At 36.4% G+C, this 18,521-nt stretch overlaps 1 protein-coding gene across 2 annotated transcripts in view; it reads left to right on the top strand.

The window, feature by feature from the left end:
• VPS41 (VPS41 subunit of HOPS complex) overlaps nt 1-18,521 on the top strand; it is a 263,287-nt gene that overhangs the window by 97,218 nt on the left and 147,548 nt on the right. For both annotated transcript variants that reach the window (XM_049893976.1, XM_049893977.1), the window contains exon 5: nt 10,469-10,543. In XM_049893976.1, coding sequence (XP_049749933.1) covers nt 10,469-10,543 — 75 coding nt within the window. The remainder of the gene's footprint in view (nt 1-10,468; nt 10,544-18,521) is intronic.

The raw sequence follows: 18,521 nt of genomic DNA, 5'->3' as shown, positions 1-18,521 counted from the left end.
GGCTGACATTACAGACCCTTCCGGAGGTTGGCTTAATACCTTTAGTCCAGAGGTTAAAATTGATAAATCACATTGTTAGACTTTCTAGTAGCCAAAGTCCTCAGAAAAACAATAACACTCCTGTCAGGAAGGACATTCCATGGAATCTAGAGATCACCTCCCTATAACAGAGGTCAAAGGCTAGACTTCTCTTTAGGTAAGGCTGAGTCTTCCCTACACAAATGGGTACTTAAAAAATCTTTGCTGATGTCATAGATAAAATATCTCATTGCTGTAGTTTTCGTGTATTTGTTATTAGTGAGATTGACTCTTGTACTTACTTGGTTTAATTTACCTGTATAAAAAATTCAAATTTCTTCAAAAAGCACTCTGAAAGAAATTTTTAAATATTTATTTAAGCTGTAAAGTTGTTGGCAATTTACATGACAAGGGTACATATCCTTAATATGTAACGGCCTCTTTCAAAACAGTTTAAAAATTATGGACACTCCCATAGCAAACAGTCTCTTCCTATGGATTCATGCTTGAAACGTATAGTTCAAGATTGCAATTTTTACTGATTTATTAACAAGCTTCTCTGTGCAATTCTGTCTGAAGTGACCCAAGAAAGATAAAATATTTGTACTCTCACTTTAGAACAGGGAAGTGAAGAAGGTAATACATAAAAAAAAAAGCATGTACTAAATATTTCATCTTTTTTAAAATGAGTCAGTCAATGTGATTGTGTTGATTTTGGAAGATACATAATTCAAGCATAATTTATAATAATTTAAAGGTAATCACTAATAAGATAAAAAAATAGAATATAAAACATCTAAACTCTCAAGAATTTATTAAAAAGAGAAAAGAATTTGTAAAACTGCCCCATAGGGTTTCCAAGGAGTGGCTGGTTGATTCAAACTGCTGACGTTTTGGTTAGCAGCCAAACACTTAACCATTGTGCCACCAGAGCTTCAGTGAAGAATAGAAATGAAATGGGGAAACATAATTCTAAAAAGTATAAAATGAAGTAGCAACTAAGGCAATACTTATTGGGCCAATAATTCTGTTACTAAAAGAAAAATACCCTCAGCTTTGAAGGATACATGTCCCACAAAATGATAGAAGTAAAGATGTGAGCAAAAATATATTGGAAGCTTCCGAGCAGCCATCTAAGACATAGCTATTGGACTCTACTTGTCTGGAACAAAAGAAAAAGAAAGAAACCAAAGACTCAGGGAAGAAAGTAGTCTACAGGACTAATAGTTGACATGAAGCAAGGATGGCAAGAGTACGTCTCACATTCTTTGGACATGTTATCAGAAGGGATCAGTCCCTGGAGAAGGACATCATGCTTGGTAAAGTAAAGGGGCAGCAGAAAAGAGGAAGACCCTTAATGAGACGGAATGACACGGTGGCTGCAACAATGGGTTTAAGCATAACGATTGTGAGGATGGCGCAGGACCGGACAGCGTTTTGTTGTGTTGTACAGGGTCGCTATGAGTTGGAAATGACTCGATGTCACCTAACAACAACATTGCTACTTATTAGTAGTAGTGTTATTAATATCATTGTGTTATTATTAAGATAGTAACTTAAAAAGAACAGAACTTAGAGGGCAGTTAATTTATGCTAGTGGGGGAGGAACAACTCAGAAAAGGTGGATGAGAATGGTTGGACTGGAAGAATGTAATCCATGTCACTGAATTGTATGTGTAGAAACTATTGAATTGGCGTATGTTTTGCTGTGTATATTCTCAACAACAACAAAATAAATAAAATTAAAAAAAAAAGAAAAGTAAAATATTCATCACATAGAATTTGTGATACAGTATGTTCTGGGGAAATACAAATACAAGAATAGAATTACAAGAACATTTGAGTACCTAGACAGCCTTGGGGGAAAAAAATCTAAGAACTAATTATTAAAGATATTGGCCCCAGACATTTTCATGGGCAAGTAATTATTTTATTTTTGAATGTTTAATATTTTTATTGTTAAATGTAACATTCAAAGGTATAGAAATGAGCAGTGAAACAAATAGTTACAAAGCAAGCAATTGTTTACTTACCATTCAGTCAGGAAATTCACCATGTATTGAATGATCCTATGATTTTTCTTTTTTATTTTAACAACGTAGAAAATTATATTGATTAATTTCCCTGTGTTAAACCAGTCATGTATTTCTGGAGTAAATCCAACTTGGCTTTTTTATATATGCTGAATTTGTTAATATTGTCTTTAGAATTTTCCCCTCTATGGTCATGAGTGACATTTGCTTGTTTTGAAATGGTGGTGGTAGCATCAGCTTCAGAACCTGTCTAACTTCAGGGGGGATAACAAGTACCAAGATCAGCCAAACACTGGTTCCCATGACGTGAGGTTAGACATACCTTTACCCTCCAGCCTTTTTACCAATTCTGACACCAGCTGTCCTCCCCATGGCACTCTCCATTTCTCTGCTGGGTTTGATAATCTGTTGCAGTGGTCACACAGAACTCCCATACTATACTTAACAGTTTGGTGGTTTATTAAGGAAGCAACAGGGTAAAACTTGGAATCAGGATCAGGAAGCATGTAGGCAAAGTCTCCCTTCTTCAGTGCAGGACAGCTCTCTGAGCTCCTCTAGGCCATGCAGGCCTTCTCTCAGCCCCCTCAACTCCCCCTTACCCACCCCCCAGCACAGGCTTCCTCTGGGCTTCTGTCAGCCCTCTCAGGTAGGCCATAGATACTTCATTTGCATAGTAGGCCACAGATACTTCATTTGCATGGTATATTGACCAATCACTGCAAGGTGCATAATAATGACAAGCCAGGCAGCAGCCCAGGACCAGACAAAAAGTATCAAACCAAGTTGTTTACAGTTTACCCAGGAAATGTAACAAACCCTTTGCATAACTAGGCAAAGGTAACTCCTAAGAGTTTAGGGGAAAAATCTCTCAAGCTGTTTTTCCAAAGAACCAAGGCAAAATGCCACATAAAGGAACTCATTTCACCATGCTTGTGGGTTTTTTTTTCTTGTAACATCCTTAAGTGGTTATAGGACCATGCAGGTTTCCTATTCTTTTGTCTAGTGTGCTAGTTTTTATTTTTCAAGACATTTACTAATTTATCATTTTTTGTGTTTCAGTAATTTCAAATTTTTATCAGCATATAGTTTTATATAATTTCTTATATTTCAGGTATGTATGTAGGATTCTGGTGACATTTCCTTTTTCATTCCAGATGTTTTTTATTTGTGTCTTCTCAGAGGTTTGTTGATTAGTCTTTTTAGAAAAAAGATTTTACTTAGTTGATTCTGTTTTGTATTTCATAAGTATCTACTTTTTACTGTCTTCTTTCTGCTTTCTTTAAAATTATTTGTTGCTCTCTCTCTAACTTCTTCAGAATGTTTTGATCATTAATTTTCAGTCTTCTGTCATATATGCATCTTACAACAAAATGTTCCCTTTGTTATATGCCACGTTTTTATTTGTAGTAGTTTTCTTTTTGTTCAGTTCAAAGTGTCTTATTTTCATTATGCTTTCTTTATGACCCATAACATTTTATTGCAAATATATTAGAAAGTATATTTTATTCACCCAAATTAACCAATTGTTAACTTTTTTCTACAATTGCTCTACTATATTTTCTCTCTACACACATGGGCGCATACACACACACACACACGCATACACTTTTGGAGATGTCTCTTTACCCCTAAATATTTCTAAGAAAAAGGATCTTCTGTTATATAACTACAGTGCAATTATCAAAATCAGGAATTACTTTCTCCCCTCCCCCGCCCCTCGGTTCAGGTTTCAGTCAGGATCACACCAGGCATTTAGTTTATATTTCTCCAACCAAAAACAATCTGAAAGAATTTTCAGGCTTTCTTTGTCCTCTATGACCTGGATAGTTTTGAAAAAAATAGACCAGTTAAAGACTGTTCCTCAATTTAGATTTCTCTGGTATTTCCTTATGAATTAGATTTGGCTTATACATTTTAGCAGAAATACTACAAGAGGGATGTTGTGCCCTTCTCAGGACATATATTATGAGGCAGAAGTGACTTTCTTAATTCCCAAACATAAAGAGATTTTCTCATTTTCTGTTTGCTATTGATTTCTAGCTTCATTCCATTAAGGCCCAATAACTGTTCCATTATGATTTTTTCTTTGACCTGTGAGTTAATTTTGAATGTGTTCTTTCATTTCCGAAACTATGTTTTCTGTTTTGGTTTTTAATTTTCTTTTGCTATTGATTTCTAACTACCTACATAGGGTCATATGTAAGATGCCAGGCTAATAAATTTATTGTGACTTGCTTTATGGTATAGAAGGTATTCATATTTGGGGAGGATTGTGTATTCTCTACATGCTGATTATATCATATATGATCATTAGCTCAAGCTTGTTAATTCAACTCTTCTGTATTCTTATTGAGTTTTTACTTGCCCTGTCTGTCAATTGTGGATAAAACCACTGTGTTGGTGGATTTATCTTTTTCTTCTTGATGTTTTATCTATTTTTTGCTTCCAGGTTTTAGGCAATGCTCTTATGTACTTGTGGGAGTTTAAAATTGTTATCATCCTGATGAGTTCAACCTTTAATCATTGTGTTGTGGCCCTCCTGATTTCTTGTAAAGCTTTTTGAATGTCTGTTTTGCTTTGTAAGCTCTGCGAAGGCAGGGGTATGTGTCTCCTTTGTTCACTGAAGTATCCCAAGTACTCAGGACAGTCTCTGACATACTACAGGTGTCCAAATGTTTATCGAAGGAATGACTAGATACTAATATATACTGCAGCTTTTATTGGCATTTTGGTATATCCTTTTGTATCTTTGACTTTCAATTTGTGTTATTTTATTTTTGGTATGTCTTTTTAAATGGCATATGGCTGGATTCTTATTTTTAGTTCAGTCAGAAAAGATGTGCTTTAACCGCAGTGTTTAGTAAATGCATATTTGCAATGCAGTTACTTTCGTATATGGCCTTTCTGGCCATGCTCTCGTAACTCCCACCCAGGTGATTTTGTGATAGGGTAATTGTGGTCTACCAAGGGAATTGGTCCATTTTGCCTTACAAAAGCCAATTCCAGAGCAGAGGGGAGAAGCCCACTACCTCCAAGGAAGGAGAGACTACAGGAGAGACCTGGTAGCAGGAGATGGCGGGGTGGGCTTCATGGCCCATGGAGAGAAAAACCTGAATGCCTTTGGGCAGAGACGTGCCTGGGAGCATGGGTAGGAAGAGGCTGCTCTGATGGAAGAACTGTGTCTTGAGTGTTCCTCAGCCTAAATTGTAACTGTTACTTTGTAACAAACCCAATAATTGTGAATATGGTCTGTGAGTTCTGTTTGGCCCTTCCAATGAATTATCAAACCCAGTAGACTGTTAGGATAATTCGGACAAGAATGATGGTGGATTGGACCAGGATGCCAGCCGTGGGGGTGGTAGAAAGTGGTCAAATTCTGGATAAGTTTGCTGGAAGATGTGATAGGATTTGTTGTTATGGGGTGTAAGAAAAGACAGAAGTCAGGAAAGGCTCCAAGAATTTTTACCCTGAACAACTAGAAGAATGTAGTAGCCATTGACTGAGCTGCAGGAGGAGCTGGTGCTGGAGGATTACCAGGAGCTCAGGTTTGGACATGTTTTAGTTGAGATTCTTAGTAGGCATCCAAGTACAGATATCAGATAGGCAGTTGTATATACAGGTGTGGAATAGGGAGAGGTGCAGTCTGGAGATACAAATTTTGGGAGTCATTTCATATCCTGAAAGAGACTTTCAAGGGAATGAGTTGTAAATATAAAAGAGAAGTGCAAGGACTCAGTCACGTGATACAGAGATCTGGGAAATGAGTGGTATCCAACACAATATACTGAGGAGTTGCAGCCAGAAATTTGAAAGAAAAATCAGACTAGTGTCCCAAAAGCAAAGAGAAGGAGAGAGTTATCAGTTACGCTAAATACTCTTCTTAGGTAGAATAGGTTGGGATTGAAAAAATGACCATTATGTTTAGCAACGTAGTGGTAATTTTATCTTAAAATTCATATGGAAGAAAAATTCTTGAGAAGGACCAAGAAGAGTGTGAAAAATTGAGCCTGGGACTTCTCTTGCCAGGTATCAGAACATACTCTATATCCACTCTAATTAAGTCAGCACTGAGTTGATATCGGACTGGACAAAGAGACCACAATTGAAAATCCAGATGGATATCTAAGTTTACATAAAGATTTATTATAGGATAAACATGGTTCTCTTCAGGAAGGGAGGGACAAATTATGTAATAAATGGGGCTAGCCCAATTGCTATAGGGTCGCTATGAGTCGGAATCTACTCCACGGCACTGGGTTTGGTTTTTTTTTTTTTGTTTAGCCCAACTGGGTATCCATTTGGCAGAAAATAAAGTGAATCCTGAAGGAATTAAAGACTTAAATATAAGAAATAAAACAATAACCATTGTGTAAAAAATACAGACTAAACATGGAATATCTGGGTGAGGCAGTGTACCCTGAAAATATAAAGGAAAAGTTACTTGATTAAATGAAAACTTTATTTATTTATTTATTTTTGCACAATTATGTGTGTACCATGTTAACAGACAAATGAATGTTTTGGAAAAAGATATTCATAATGCAGATGATAGGGAAATTTTTGGTAATATGCAAAGAGCTCTTTTAAATTGAGGAGAAACAAGAAACATGTTAATAGAAAAAATGAGTAAGCAATTTTAACAAGCAGTTTACAGAAGAGCAAATTAAATGGCCAACATACTTAAGAAAAATGCCTAAGTTTATTAGTAGTCAGAGAAACGAATCAGTGAACATTGATCATTGGCAGAAATTAAAAAAAAAAAAAAATCTCTAACCACCATTGCTAACAGATCTAGTGGAAAGAATATTCTCCTATTTTGTGGGCAGAAATGTGACCTGTTCAGCTTTTTTGAAAAACCTAGCCACATTTATTGAAAATAATGATTTATATATGTCTGTCAACCTACCATTTCAGTTCCTAGGGATCTAACATGTGTGTTAATGTGTGTGTATTCATTAAGATGGTTCATTGTAGCTGTTTTTACAGTGACAACGGTGGAAATAGTTTTGGGAATACAAAAACAGATACATGTTAAGAACAGACAATTAATATAAATTAACCATGGTAATAAGACCAAGGCTTAAAACATTTTATAATTTTCATAGATTCTGAAGGCATTTAGTAAAAATAAATATTTTTTCATCATGAAAATTCCTGGCAAATGAGGGTAGAAGGATCCTTTCTCCTCTAACTGAAATTTTTATCACAAAAACAGGATCGTGATGGTGAAATACAAAACACAGCACCTTTAAGGGGAGGAAAGAGCGAAGAATGCCAAGTATCACCACTGCTTGCCAATGTATTTAATCAAGGAGGAGATAAAATGGTCATTATTTGTCATTCACATTTTTATTTACGTAGATAACCCAAAAGAATTAGCATAAAGTGATTAGAGTTAGAGAATTTAATGAGGGAGCTGATTGTTATAATGAAAAAATTTTCCCTATACGTAGGGAATAAACAAATATTCTGAAGAAATAAGACCCTTATTTCTTGTTTCAGAACAGCAGCAACAATTAAAAAAAAAAAAAAACTGATTTCCAGAGTCTCCAAAAATTTTTTTAAGTAGCATAAAAGAATAGTATAGTGTAGCTGTTAATTCTTAATGAAAGAATCTGTTTATTTTGATTTGGCTTTCTGTCTCCTTCCTAGGAACATAGATTTTACCCATTTTTAGGTGTAGACATTGCCTGTATGTAGAGTTTGCAAAGTCGCAAGTGGAAAGTGATTTTTTGATTTTTCTTTTTTTTCCTTCTGACATTGCTATTGTGATGGTTTATATTCAGGAAGAAACACTTAATGAAAAGTTTGGTTTATCTGTGCTTAGAAAACCACTGTGTGGCGTAGCTACTTAGTAGTGCTATTGTTTTAGGCAACTCATGTAAACTCCTGAAGCCTCATTTTCCTTATTGTGAGGTGGAGATAACCATCCTTAGCCAGCTGCTTTCCCCTGAAGTTGAGAAGATCTGGCAATGTGTATGCCAATTCTTTGTGATTCATACGGATGAATAATACAGTGCGATTTAGGTTTAAGTCCAGGAGGACATTGGGAAAGGCCATGAGCATTTTAGTACCAGAACGTAAGGACAACAGATTATATAAGTTTTAACATGTGTATGGCAATAAAATAAATGTTGAGCAGAAAGTATGCTTCCAAGTGTGAGTTGCAGTAAAGAAGGACCTTTTATATTGATTTTTTTTGGTTGCATACAGCTCTGGTTTAGTACTTTCTGCAATGATAAAAATGTTCTGCAATATATGTGCTTTTCAATATAGTAGCTACTGGCCACACATGGCTTTGGAACACTTAACATGTGCTAGTATGGCTAAGCGGCTAACGTATTGCACAGCACAGGAAACCTTGATGTGGATCAAGCTGCACACATCTATTAAATTATAAATTGAGGCAGTTTATAACAGGATGGCAATTAAATTATAATCAGAGATAATGTTAGTTGCCGTTAAGTCAGTTCTGACTTATGGCACCCCCACTTAGGCAGAGTAGAATTGCTCCATAGGGTTTTCAAGGCTGTGATCTTTCGGAAGCAGATTGCCAAGTATGTCTTCTGAGGCACCTCTGGGTGGATTTGTACTGCCACCCTTTCAGCTGGTAGTTGAGCACTTAACCATTTTTGCCAGGTATGTGGGATTTATATTTGGTAAGACTAAAATGGGTATTAAAGTGTTGGTTGGTCAATGAAACATCAGAATAAGGAAACTGTTAAGAGAAGATATTCAATTTGAGCAAAGTATTGGGTTTGCTCTCAGCTACTAAATGAAAGATTGGCAGCTCAAACCCTCCCAGTAGCACCATGGAAGAAAGTCCTGGAGATCTGCTCCCATGAAGATTACAGCCAAGAAAACCCTATGGAGCAGTGCTACTTTGTAACACGTTGGGTAACCATGAATTGGAATCTAGGCAATGCCAGTGTTTTTGTTTGTTTGTTTCTTAATTTATCCAAAGAAAACTGTAGAAGCTGAGCTTTTTGACTTCTCAGTCAAGAGTTCAGACCTGCTGTCTTAGGTGCTTTCCCACTTCAGCTTTCATTTTGTTTTTGCATGCTCCTTGTTGGCCAACAATAGAATGTTCCTTTTGCCGCACCATGTTTTACTCCTATAGGGTTTGTAGCCTTGGCTCTACTTTTTTCTGTTCTGATTCTTGTCTGCGGGCTTCTGTTTATTCTCCTATTAACTGGATCAAAGATCTACCTCGAAGGTCCTTTCTTCTAACATTCTAGGAACTTTTAAGGAGATAGCTTATTTTTCATGAGTTGCATTTCAGGAATGTTGCTTGTTTGCTAATCTAGGGACCAAGATGAAAAAGGATTCTGTAGCCAGCGGTCTAAACCTGTAATATGGGAGTTTCTCTTAGCACCATCAATCAGTGCGTGGTTGGCTAGGCCTAGAGTCTTGGTCTGTCCTGGCCTTCGCTTACTAGTTCTGAGATATTTTCCATTTGAGAATCCAGCATTGAATTTTGTGTATTGCCATTTGTTTTTATTAAAAAGCCAAGCCATTTTAAAAGTTTATATATTTGTAAAAGCTAATTTGCAAGCTCCTCTTGTAACTGATATTTAGGCTCATTTTCCTTTTCACGGTTAGTTTGTTCCTACCATGCTTTGTGTAAGAAAGTTGGAAGCTGTCATTATTTAAGAAATTAAAAAGAAGAGCTTACCGTTTTTTAATGATGTCGACATTATTTATTTTGATATCTAGCAGAAAATCCACCTGTGTGAATATTTTAGTAAGTAAGCAGTTAGCTACATAAAGAATGGAAAGCAGTGTAAAAATATTAAAAATACAGTTGTGTATTTACTCTTTGGAAAATGTATCCAAAGTTGAAAGCCTGATTCCTGTCTTCACAGATATTCAAATTTGGGATTAGTCGAAAAAATAGTGGAAAACAAAGTTAGATCAGTTAGACCTTGTATTTTTTCCAGAAAGTACTAAGCGTAAAGTATAAAGAGTAAGCTTACATAGTAACTTCTAGAAGAACAAATAGATTAGCTGTGAACCAAACTAAAACTATTTACATAATGATTTGTATTTTGGTGTTTGTTTTTTATTCTTTTAATGGATTTTAGTTGGGAAGGATAATTTTAGAGGGGTATGGAGTTTTATGGAGTAAATAGAACACAACAGATCAAAAGGTATAGAATATGTGAGAAATAACATGTCAGCCAAGACTTCAGGTACCTGAAATAGATAATCTGGAGGAGTGTTAGGTTTCTGGGCTTGATACATGTCTGGATCAAGGTTTTTTTTACTGTCTTTGTTTATAAAAACCAAGTATTTCTTGGACTCCTGCATCCAAACTAATAGACAAATTCTATCACTTAAATTTTACCAAGAGCCCAGGCATCTGACTAATGATAGATCCTTTCCTAAAGTTTACATGTCCTTTTTTTCTTTTACAGAGTCCTGTGAAGATAAATCAGATTAGCCTGGATGAAAGTGGAGAACACATGGGTGTGTGTTCGGAGGATGGCAAGGTATGGTCGTAATGTGGTCACATTTAAAGTCCCGCTCGCACACAGAGCTAGCTCTATGCTTTTATGCAAGTCCAGCTGGTGGGAAAAGTGCTGTGCTTACTACATACTTGCATTCAGAGAAACCTTGATTATTCTTTTTGGGTATTGGACTTGCCTCCGATTGCTCATAATTAAAGTAAAATATATTTTGCACATATGTGCCTTAGGAAAAGTAATTACAAGAATGTCAATAATGTAACTTGTATTGAGCTGATTAACAGCTGTGGCAGGGGGATGTGTCACTGTAATCATTTACTGCCGTGCCACTTACACTTCAGTGACTAGTCTGCGGTTCTTGCAAGACAGTACTTTAATGCCTTTCTGCCATAAATCCACAAAATTGGATTTTGTGGGCATGATTTCTGTGGGCCGGTGGTTTTCATTTTCACACACAAGTTATGAATGTTTCTCTTGAATTATAGAATCTTTTGATAAGCAATCATAGTTTATCAGAAGAATAAAGTGTCTTGCAATGGCCACATTAAATAAATGTAAAATCAATATATGTACAGTTTTCTAAAAACGTGGCCCCTACTTCCTGGACTGAGGACATACATCATGTGTGCAGTGTAGAACTAACAATTATCAGTGCTTCTTGCTGATGTCGAGCTGTGACATTTAGTGGTGATTGATTTTCCACTTACACGAATGTCTTTTTTGTTTTTAAGTCGATGGAAGTCTTTTTGAATGTTGGTTTGCAATGATAAAATTCTAATGCACAGTGTATTTAAGCTACATTTCTAAAATAACAGTTTAAGAAGGAGTGCATTAGGAATCATTATAGAACCCCACATATTCTGTACTGAATGGAGCAGCTTTCCTAATCTAATTTTGTAATTTTTGTATCATCTAAGACCCATGGGCCATTAAGATGAGTAAATTAAAAACAGTGTTCTCAGTGTCAAAGATATATACCCATTTAATCTGTTAACCAAAGAAAAATGAAGTCCTCTGGGCATACAGGAATGCATTTTATATATCTAATCCTAATGTTGCCCAAAGAGTCTTTTGAAACAATAATTGGCACACTAATGCTTTTCAAAAAGCATTGTCAAATTTTGTAGTACTTCCTGAAATTCTGAGATGAACAGGATTGTCAAAAAGAAATGAGGGAGGAGTTGGAATGTGCAGAATGTAAGAAGAATTATCCAAACTATTGAAACATTTTCGTATTCATAAAGAAAGATAAGCCGTACTTTGATTTCTTAAAGGTGAGACATTCCTTCTAGACAGTGCCAATTTAATTGAACTAATTTATTGAAAGAGAATATTCATTTTTTTAATTGGAAAAGAATATTTACTAAGGTACTTCATCTAGGAATTCTTCCAGAGCTTTTAATTCTTTCAGAAACTTATTGTTTAATGTGGCAATGTGGAATATGTTTATGTTGAAGAATTATTGTTTAATATGGTGCTGTGGAATATCGTGGATAATGAGGTAACCCTCAGATATCTCGTGGTACACATCTTGACAAACACCTCTATTTTCTGATTTAGTCAGATTTATATCTGGCCATATTTTGGTGTAGGCCCATGATATATTTTGAAAAATGTTTTTCTCATGTTTTATTAGCACTGATAGAATTGAAAGTAAATCTTTACACGTGTTTATGTAAGCGATTCCATTAGCATGTGTTAGAGCCATAAAACTTGAATAGCTAGTCTAGAATGATCTGGTTAAAGTGGTTAGTACTGATAAAATCATAAAGATTATTAAGAAGATAAATTCTGGATGTCTGTAGCTCATATATCTTTAAATGGGTGTAGTTCTGGTTTTTCTTTCATATATTAAAGCTCCTAGGCAGATAATTATCTTCTATTTTATCAACCTTTATATTACAACTTTTGTATCATAACGTTTAATATTTACATCCGGTTTTGAAGTTATGATTCTAACACTTTCTCTGTTTATTCCTCTAGTGCTCAATATCATTTTATTCCGTGCTTCTCTATAGTTGAATTCTAAATTTTAAGATAGACTTACCCATACATATATTTTATTTTATATTCATACATTTATATAAGGTATATATGCAAGATATCAGAAAATATACCTCGTGTACTTAACCTGAAAGTCAACTGACATATGTTTTTAGATAACTTTCACAATAAGTATATATAAGGTATATTTTCTGGTGTCTTGCATAGTTTCAGAAATCCTGGTTGCATAGTGGCTAAGCGCTACAGCTGGTAACCAAAAGATCTGCACTTTAAATCCACCAGGCACTACTTGGAAACTCTATGGGGCAGTTCTACTCTGTGAGTCTGAATCGACTTGACGGCAGCGAGTTTGTTTGTTTTGCATAGTTTCATATGAACGTTGAAATATTTTCTCTCAACTTTTTCTGACATTTATTTTTGTAGAGATATATAAGGCTAGCCTAGATTTATTCTTTTTGAGTTGGAGGATTAATAATACCAATAATAATACCAGTAATTCAGTTTGCTTAGTTAGGCCCAACTCTGGGTCTGTTTTCATTAATTTTGCCTGGAACACAATAAGCCCTTTGATCCATATATTGAAGTATTTTTTTCATTTCAGGAAATTTTACTTTAGTTTTGTTTTTATTGCTTCAGCTCCATTTGTTTTATTTATTTATTTATTTTCCAAAAACAACTCATTAATACTTAGGCTGGGAGATAGTAATGCTTAGAGGCTAATAAGCACATTCCACCTGCCTGGGCTTGCATTCCTAGTCCGCTGGGTTAGGTTGGGCTTGTTGTTGTCCTCTGTTTGCCTCCATTTCCTCAGTTAGGCAATGGGCATAATGAGAGGTTTTTATGAGAATCCTGTGATGTTATATGTGCTCAGCACAGTTACGGTGAGCTCTCAGTCTATATTAACTTTTTATTACTAGTCATTCACTTCTGAATTGTGTTCTGTAGTATTTTTTCATGGACCTTGTGTATGTTTTTATCTGTTCCAGAACAGGGAGAATCTCAGTTAGGAAACAGATTCAATGTCTGACTTGCTCTACTTGTTACCATTGTCGGTGTTGTAGGATCATCTTCTCAGATCCACAGCAGTGGTCCTATTAATGTGCATAGGTTATAGCTTGCTTTTCTTTCACTAGAGGTATTCAGTTTAGGCAGATCTCCAGAGTGTAGTGGGAGCTTCTGTCATTAACCCCTCATCTCTGATACACTGAATATGAAAAGTAACAATCTCCCTTACTAGGGTGTGCTTAACTACCACCCTAGATGGAATGCACCATTTATGTTTTCTGCCATGTTTAAATTCTTGGTCTATTGTTATTTGGAAACCCTGGTGGCATAATGGTTAAGTGCTGTGGCTGCTAACCAAAAGGCTGCTGTTTGAATCCACCAGGCGCTCCTTGGAAACCCTGTGAGGCAGTTCTATTCTGACTTGTAGGGTCGCTATGAGTCAGAATTGACTCGACAGCAATGGGTTTTTTGCTTATTGTTATTTGGAAGCTAGGTCTGAGGGAGGCTGTCACAAGGGAAGTACTGACTTGTGGGGGTTGTACAGCACTCTGACCACCTCAGTAATAGTTCCTCCATATCACGTGGGTTATTGTCCAGCTTTCTGTGTGGCAAAGACATAGAATTCCATGCTAAAGTGGAGAAGGCTCACAGCCTTCCCTGCTGTTTCGTAAGGGCAGATGTGCTTTGTTTCAGGCAGCAAACACATAAAACACACCTTCTGGGATACTCATATGTCACCACGGGTTTGTAGTTATTGAGAAATCCTCCAAGATGTTTGAAGTAGATTGGCTAGAAAACCAATTATTATGAATTATATGGGTTTTTTTTTTTTTTTTCCATTAGGTATTTTTGTGGGAAATTGGGAGAGGTTGTTAGAGCTGCTATAAGGGATACCATTTTTAAAAGGATCCTATCTATTTTTTTTTTAATTAATTTTTATTAAGCTTCAAATGAACATTTACCATTCCAATCAGTCTGTCACATGTAGGTTTACATACATCTTACTCCCTTCTCCCACTTGCTCTCCCCATATTGAGTCAGCCCTTTCAGTCTCTCGTTTCGTGCCAATTTTGCCATCTTCCCTCTCTCTCTATCTTCCCATCCCCCCTCCAGTCAAGAGTTGCCAACACACTCTCCAGTGTCCACCTGATTTAATTAGCTCACTCTTCATCAGCATCTCTCTCCCCCCCACTGACCAGTCCTTTTCATGCCTGATGATTTGTCTTAGGGGATGGTTCCTGTCCTGTGCCATCAGAAGTTCTGGGGAGCATTGTCTCTGGGATTCCTCTAGTCGCAGTCATACCATTAGGTATGGTCTTTTCATGAGAATTTGGGGTCTGTATCCCATTGGTCTCCTGCTCCCTCAGGAGTTGTCTGTTGTGCTCCCTGACAGGGCAGACATTGATTGTGGCCGGGCACCAACTAGTTCTTCTGGTTTCAGGATAATGTAGGTCTCTGGTTCATGTGGCCCTTTCTGTCTCTTGGGTTCTTAGTTGTCGTGTGACCTTGGTGTTCTTCCTTTGCCTTTGCTCCAGGTGGGTTGAGACCAATTGATGTATCTTAGATGGCCGCTTGTTGGCATTTAGGACCCCAGGCGCCACAATTCAAAGTGGGATGCAGAATGTTTTCATAATAGAATTATTTTGCCCATTGACTTAGAAGTCCCCTCAAACCAAGTTCCCCAGACCCCAGCCCCTGCTCCGCTGACCTTTGAAGCTTTCATTTTATCCCAGAAACCTCTTTGCTTTTAGTCCAGTCCAATTAGGCTGACCTTCCTTGTATTGAGTGTTGTCTTTCCCTTCACCCAAAGCAGTTCTTATCTACAGATTGATCAATAAAAAGCCCTCTCCCTCCCTCCCTCCACCCTTTGTAACCACAAAAGTATGTGTTCTTCTCCGTTTTTTCTATTTCTCAAGATCTTATAATAGTGGTCTTATACAATATTTGTCCTTTTGCAACTGACTCATTTCGCTCAGCATAATGCCTTCCAGATTCCTCCATGTTATGAAATGTTTCAGAGATTCGTCACTGTTCTTTATCGATGCGTAGTATTCCATTGTGTGAATATACCACAATTTATTTACCCATTCGTCCGTTGATGGACATCTTGGTTGCTTCCAGCTTTTTGCTATTGTAAACAGAGCTGCAATAAACATGGGTGTGCATATATCTGTTTGTGTGAAGGCTCTTGTATCTCTACGGTATATTCCCAGGAGTGGGATTTCTGGGTTGTATGGTAGTTCTATTTCTAACTGTTTAAGATAATGCCAGATGGATTTCCAAAGTGGTTGTACCATTTTACATTCCCACCAGCAGTGTATGAGAGTTCCAATCTCTCCGCAGCCTCTCCAACATTTATTATTTTGTGTTTTTTGGATTAATGCCAGTCTAGTTGGTGTGAGATGGAATCTCATCGTAGTTTTAATTTGCATTTCTCTAATGGCTAATGATCGGGAGCATTTTCTCATGTATCTGTTAGCTGCCTGAATCTCTTTAGTGAAATGTGTGTTCATATCCTTTGCCCACTTCTTCACTGGGTTGTTTGTCTTTTTGTGGTTGAGTTTTGACAGAATCATGTAGATTTTAGAGATCAGGCACTGGTCTGAGATGTCATAGCTGAATATTCTTTCCCAGTCTGTAGGTGGTCTTTTTACTCTTTTGGAGAAGTCTTTAGATGAGCATAGGTGTTTGATTTTTAGGAGCTCCCAGTTATCTGGTTTCTCTTCATCATTTTTGGTAATGTTTTGTATTCTGTTTATGCCCTGTATTAGGGCTCCTAGGGTTGATCCTATTTTTTCTTCCATGATCTTTATCGTTTTAGTCTTTATGTTTAGGTCTTTGATCCACTTGGAGTTAGTTTTTGTGCATGGTGTGAGGTATGGGTCCTGTTTCATTCTTTTGCAAATGGATATCCAGTTATGCCAGCAGCATTTGTTAAAAAGACTATCATTTTCCCAATTCACTGACACTGGTCCTTTGTCAAATATCAGCTGCTCATACGTGGATGGATTTATATCTGGGTTCTCAATTCTGTTCCATTGGTCTATGTGCCTGTTGTTGTACCAGTACCGGGCTGTTTTCACTACTGTAGCTGTATAATAGGTTCTGAAATCAGGTAGAGTGAGGCCTCCCACTTTCTTCTTCTTTTTCAGCAATGCTTTGCTTATCCGGGGGTTCTTTCCCTTCCATATGAAATTAGTGATTTGTTTCTCTATCCCCTTAAAATATGACATTGGTATTTGGATTGGAAGTGCGTTATATGTATAGATGGCTTTTGGTAGAATAGACATTTTTACTATGTTAAGTCTTCCTATCCATGAGCAGGGTATGTTTTTCCACTTAAGTATGTCCTTTTGAATTTCTTGTAGCAGAGTTTTATAGTTTTCTTTGTATAGGTCCTTTACATCCTTGGTAAGATTTATTCCTAAGTATTTTATCTTCTTGGGGGCTACTGTGAATGGTATTGATTTGGTGATTTCCTCTTCGGTGTTCTTTTTGTTGATGTAGAGGAATCCAAGTGATTTTTGTATGTTTATTTTATAACCTGAGACTCTTCCAAACTCTTCTATTAGTTTCAGTAGTTTTCTGGAGGATTTCTTAGGGTTTTCCATGTTTACGATCGTGTCATCTGCAAATAGTGATAGCTTTACTTCCTCCTTACCAATCTGGATACCCTTTATTTCTTTGTCTAGCCTAATTGCCCTGGCTAGGACTTCAAGTACGATGTTGAATAAGAGCAGTGATAAAGGGCATCCTTGTCTGGTTCCCATTCTCAAGGGAAATGCTTTCAGGTTCTCTCCATTTAGAGTGATATTGGCTGTTGGCTTTGCATAGATGCCCTTTATTATGTTGAGGAATTTTCCTTCAATTCCTATTTTGGTAAGAGTTTTTATCATAAATGGGTGTTGAACTTTGTCAAATGCCTTTTCTGCATCTATTGATAAGATCATGTGGTTTTTATCTTTTGATTTATTTATGTGATGGATTACTTTAATGGTTTTTCTGATATTAAACCAGCCTTGCATACCTGGTATAAATCCCACTTGATCAGGGTGAATTATTTTTTTGATGTGTTGTTGGATTCTATTGGCTAGAATTTTGTTGAGGATTTTTGCATCTATGTTCATGAGGGATATAGGTCTAAAATTTTCTTTTTTTGTAATATCTTTATCTGGTTTTGGTATCAGGGAGATGGTAGCTTCATAGAATGAGTTGGGTAGTATTCCGTCTTTTTCTATGCTTTGAAATACCTTCAATAATAATGGTGTTAAGTCTTCTCTGAAGGTTTGGTAGAACTCTGCAGTGAAGCCGTCTGGGCCAGGACTTTTTTTTGTTGGAAGTTTTTTGATTACCGTTTCAATCTCTTTTTTTGTCATGGGTCTATTTAGTTGTTCTACTTCTGAATGTGTTAGTTTAGGTAGGTAGTGTTTTTCCAAGAATTATCCATTTCTTCTAGGTTTTCAAATTTGTTAGAGTACAATTTTCGTAGTAATCTGAAATGATTCTTTTAATTTCATTTGGCTCTGTTGTGATGTGGTCCTTCTCATTTCTTATTCAGGTTATTTGTTTCCTTTCCTGTTTTTCTTTAGTCAGTCTAGCCAATGGTTTATCAATTTTGTTAATTTTTTCAAAGAACCGGCTTTTGGCTTTGTTAATTCTTTCAATTGTTTTTCTGTTCTCTAATTCATTTAGTTCAGCTCTAATTTTTATTATTTGTTTTCTTCTGGTGCCTGATGGATTCTTTTGTTGCTCACTTTCTATTTGTTCAAGTTGTTGGGACAGTTCTCTGCTTTTGGCTCTTTCTTCTTTTTGTATGTGTGCATTTATCGATATAAATTGGCCTCTGAGCACTGCTTTTGCTGTGTCCCAGAGGTTTTGATAGGAAGTATTTTCATTCTCGTTGCTTTCTAAGAATTTCCTTATTCCCTCCTTGATGTCTTCTATAACCCAGTCTTTTTTCAGGAGGGTATTGTTCATTTTCCAAGTATTTGAT

Source organism: Elephas maximus, chromosome 8 (assembly GCF_024166365.1).
Source record: "Elephas maximus indicus isolate mEleMax1 chromosome 8, mEleMax1 primary haplotype, whole genome shotgun sequence".
NCBI lineage: Eukaryota > Metazoa > Chordata > Mammalia > Proboscidea > Elephantidae > Elephas > Elephas maximus.
The sequence above is the reverse complement of the archived record's forward strand: the minus strand, read 5'-3'. Positions and strand labels throughout refer to the sequence as shown.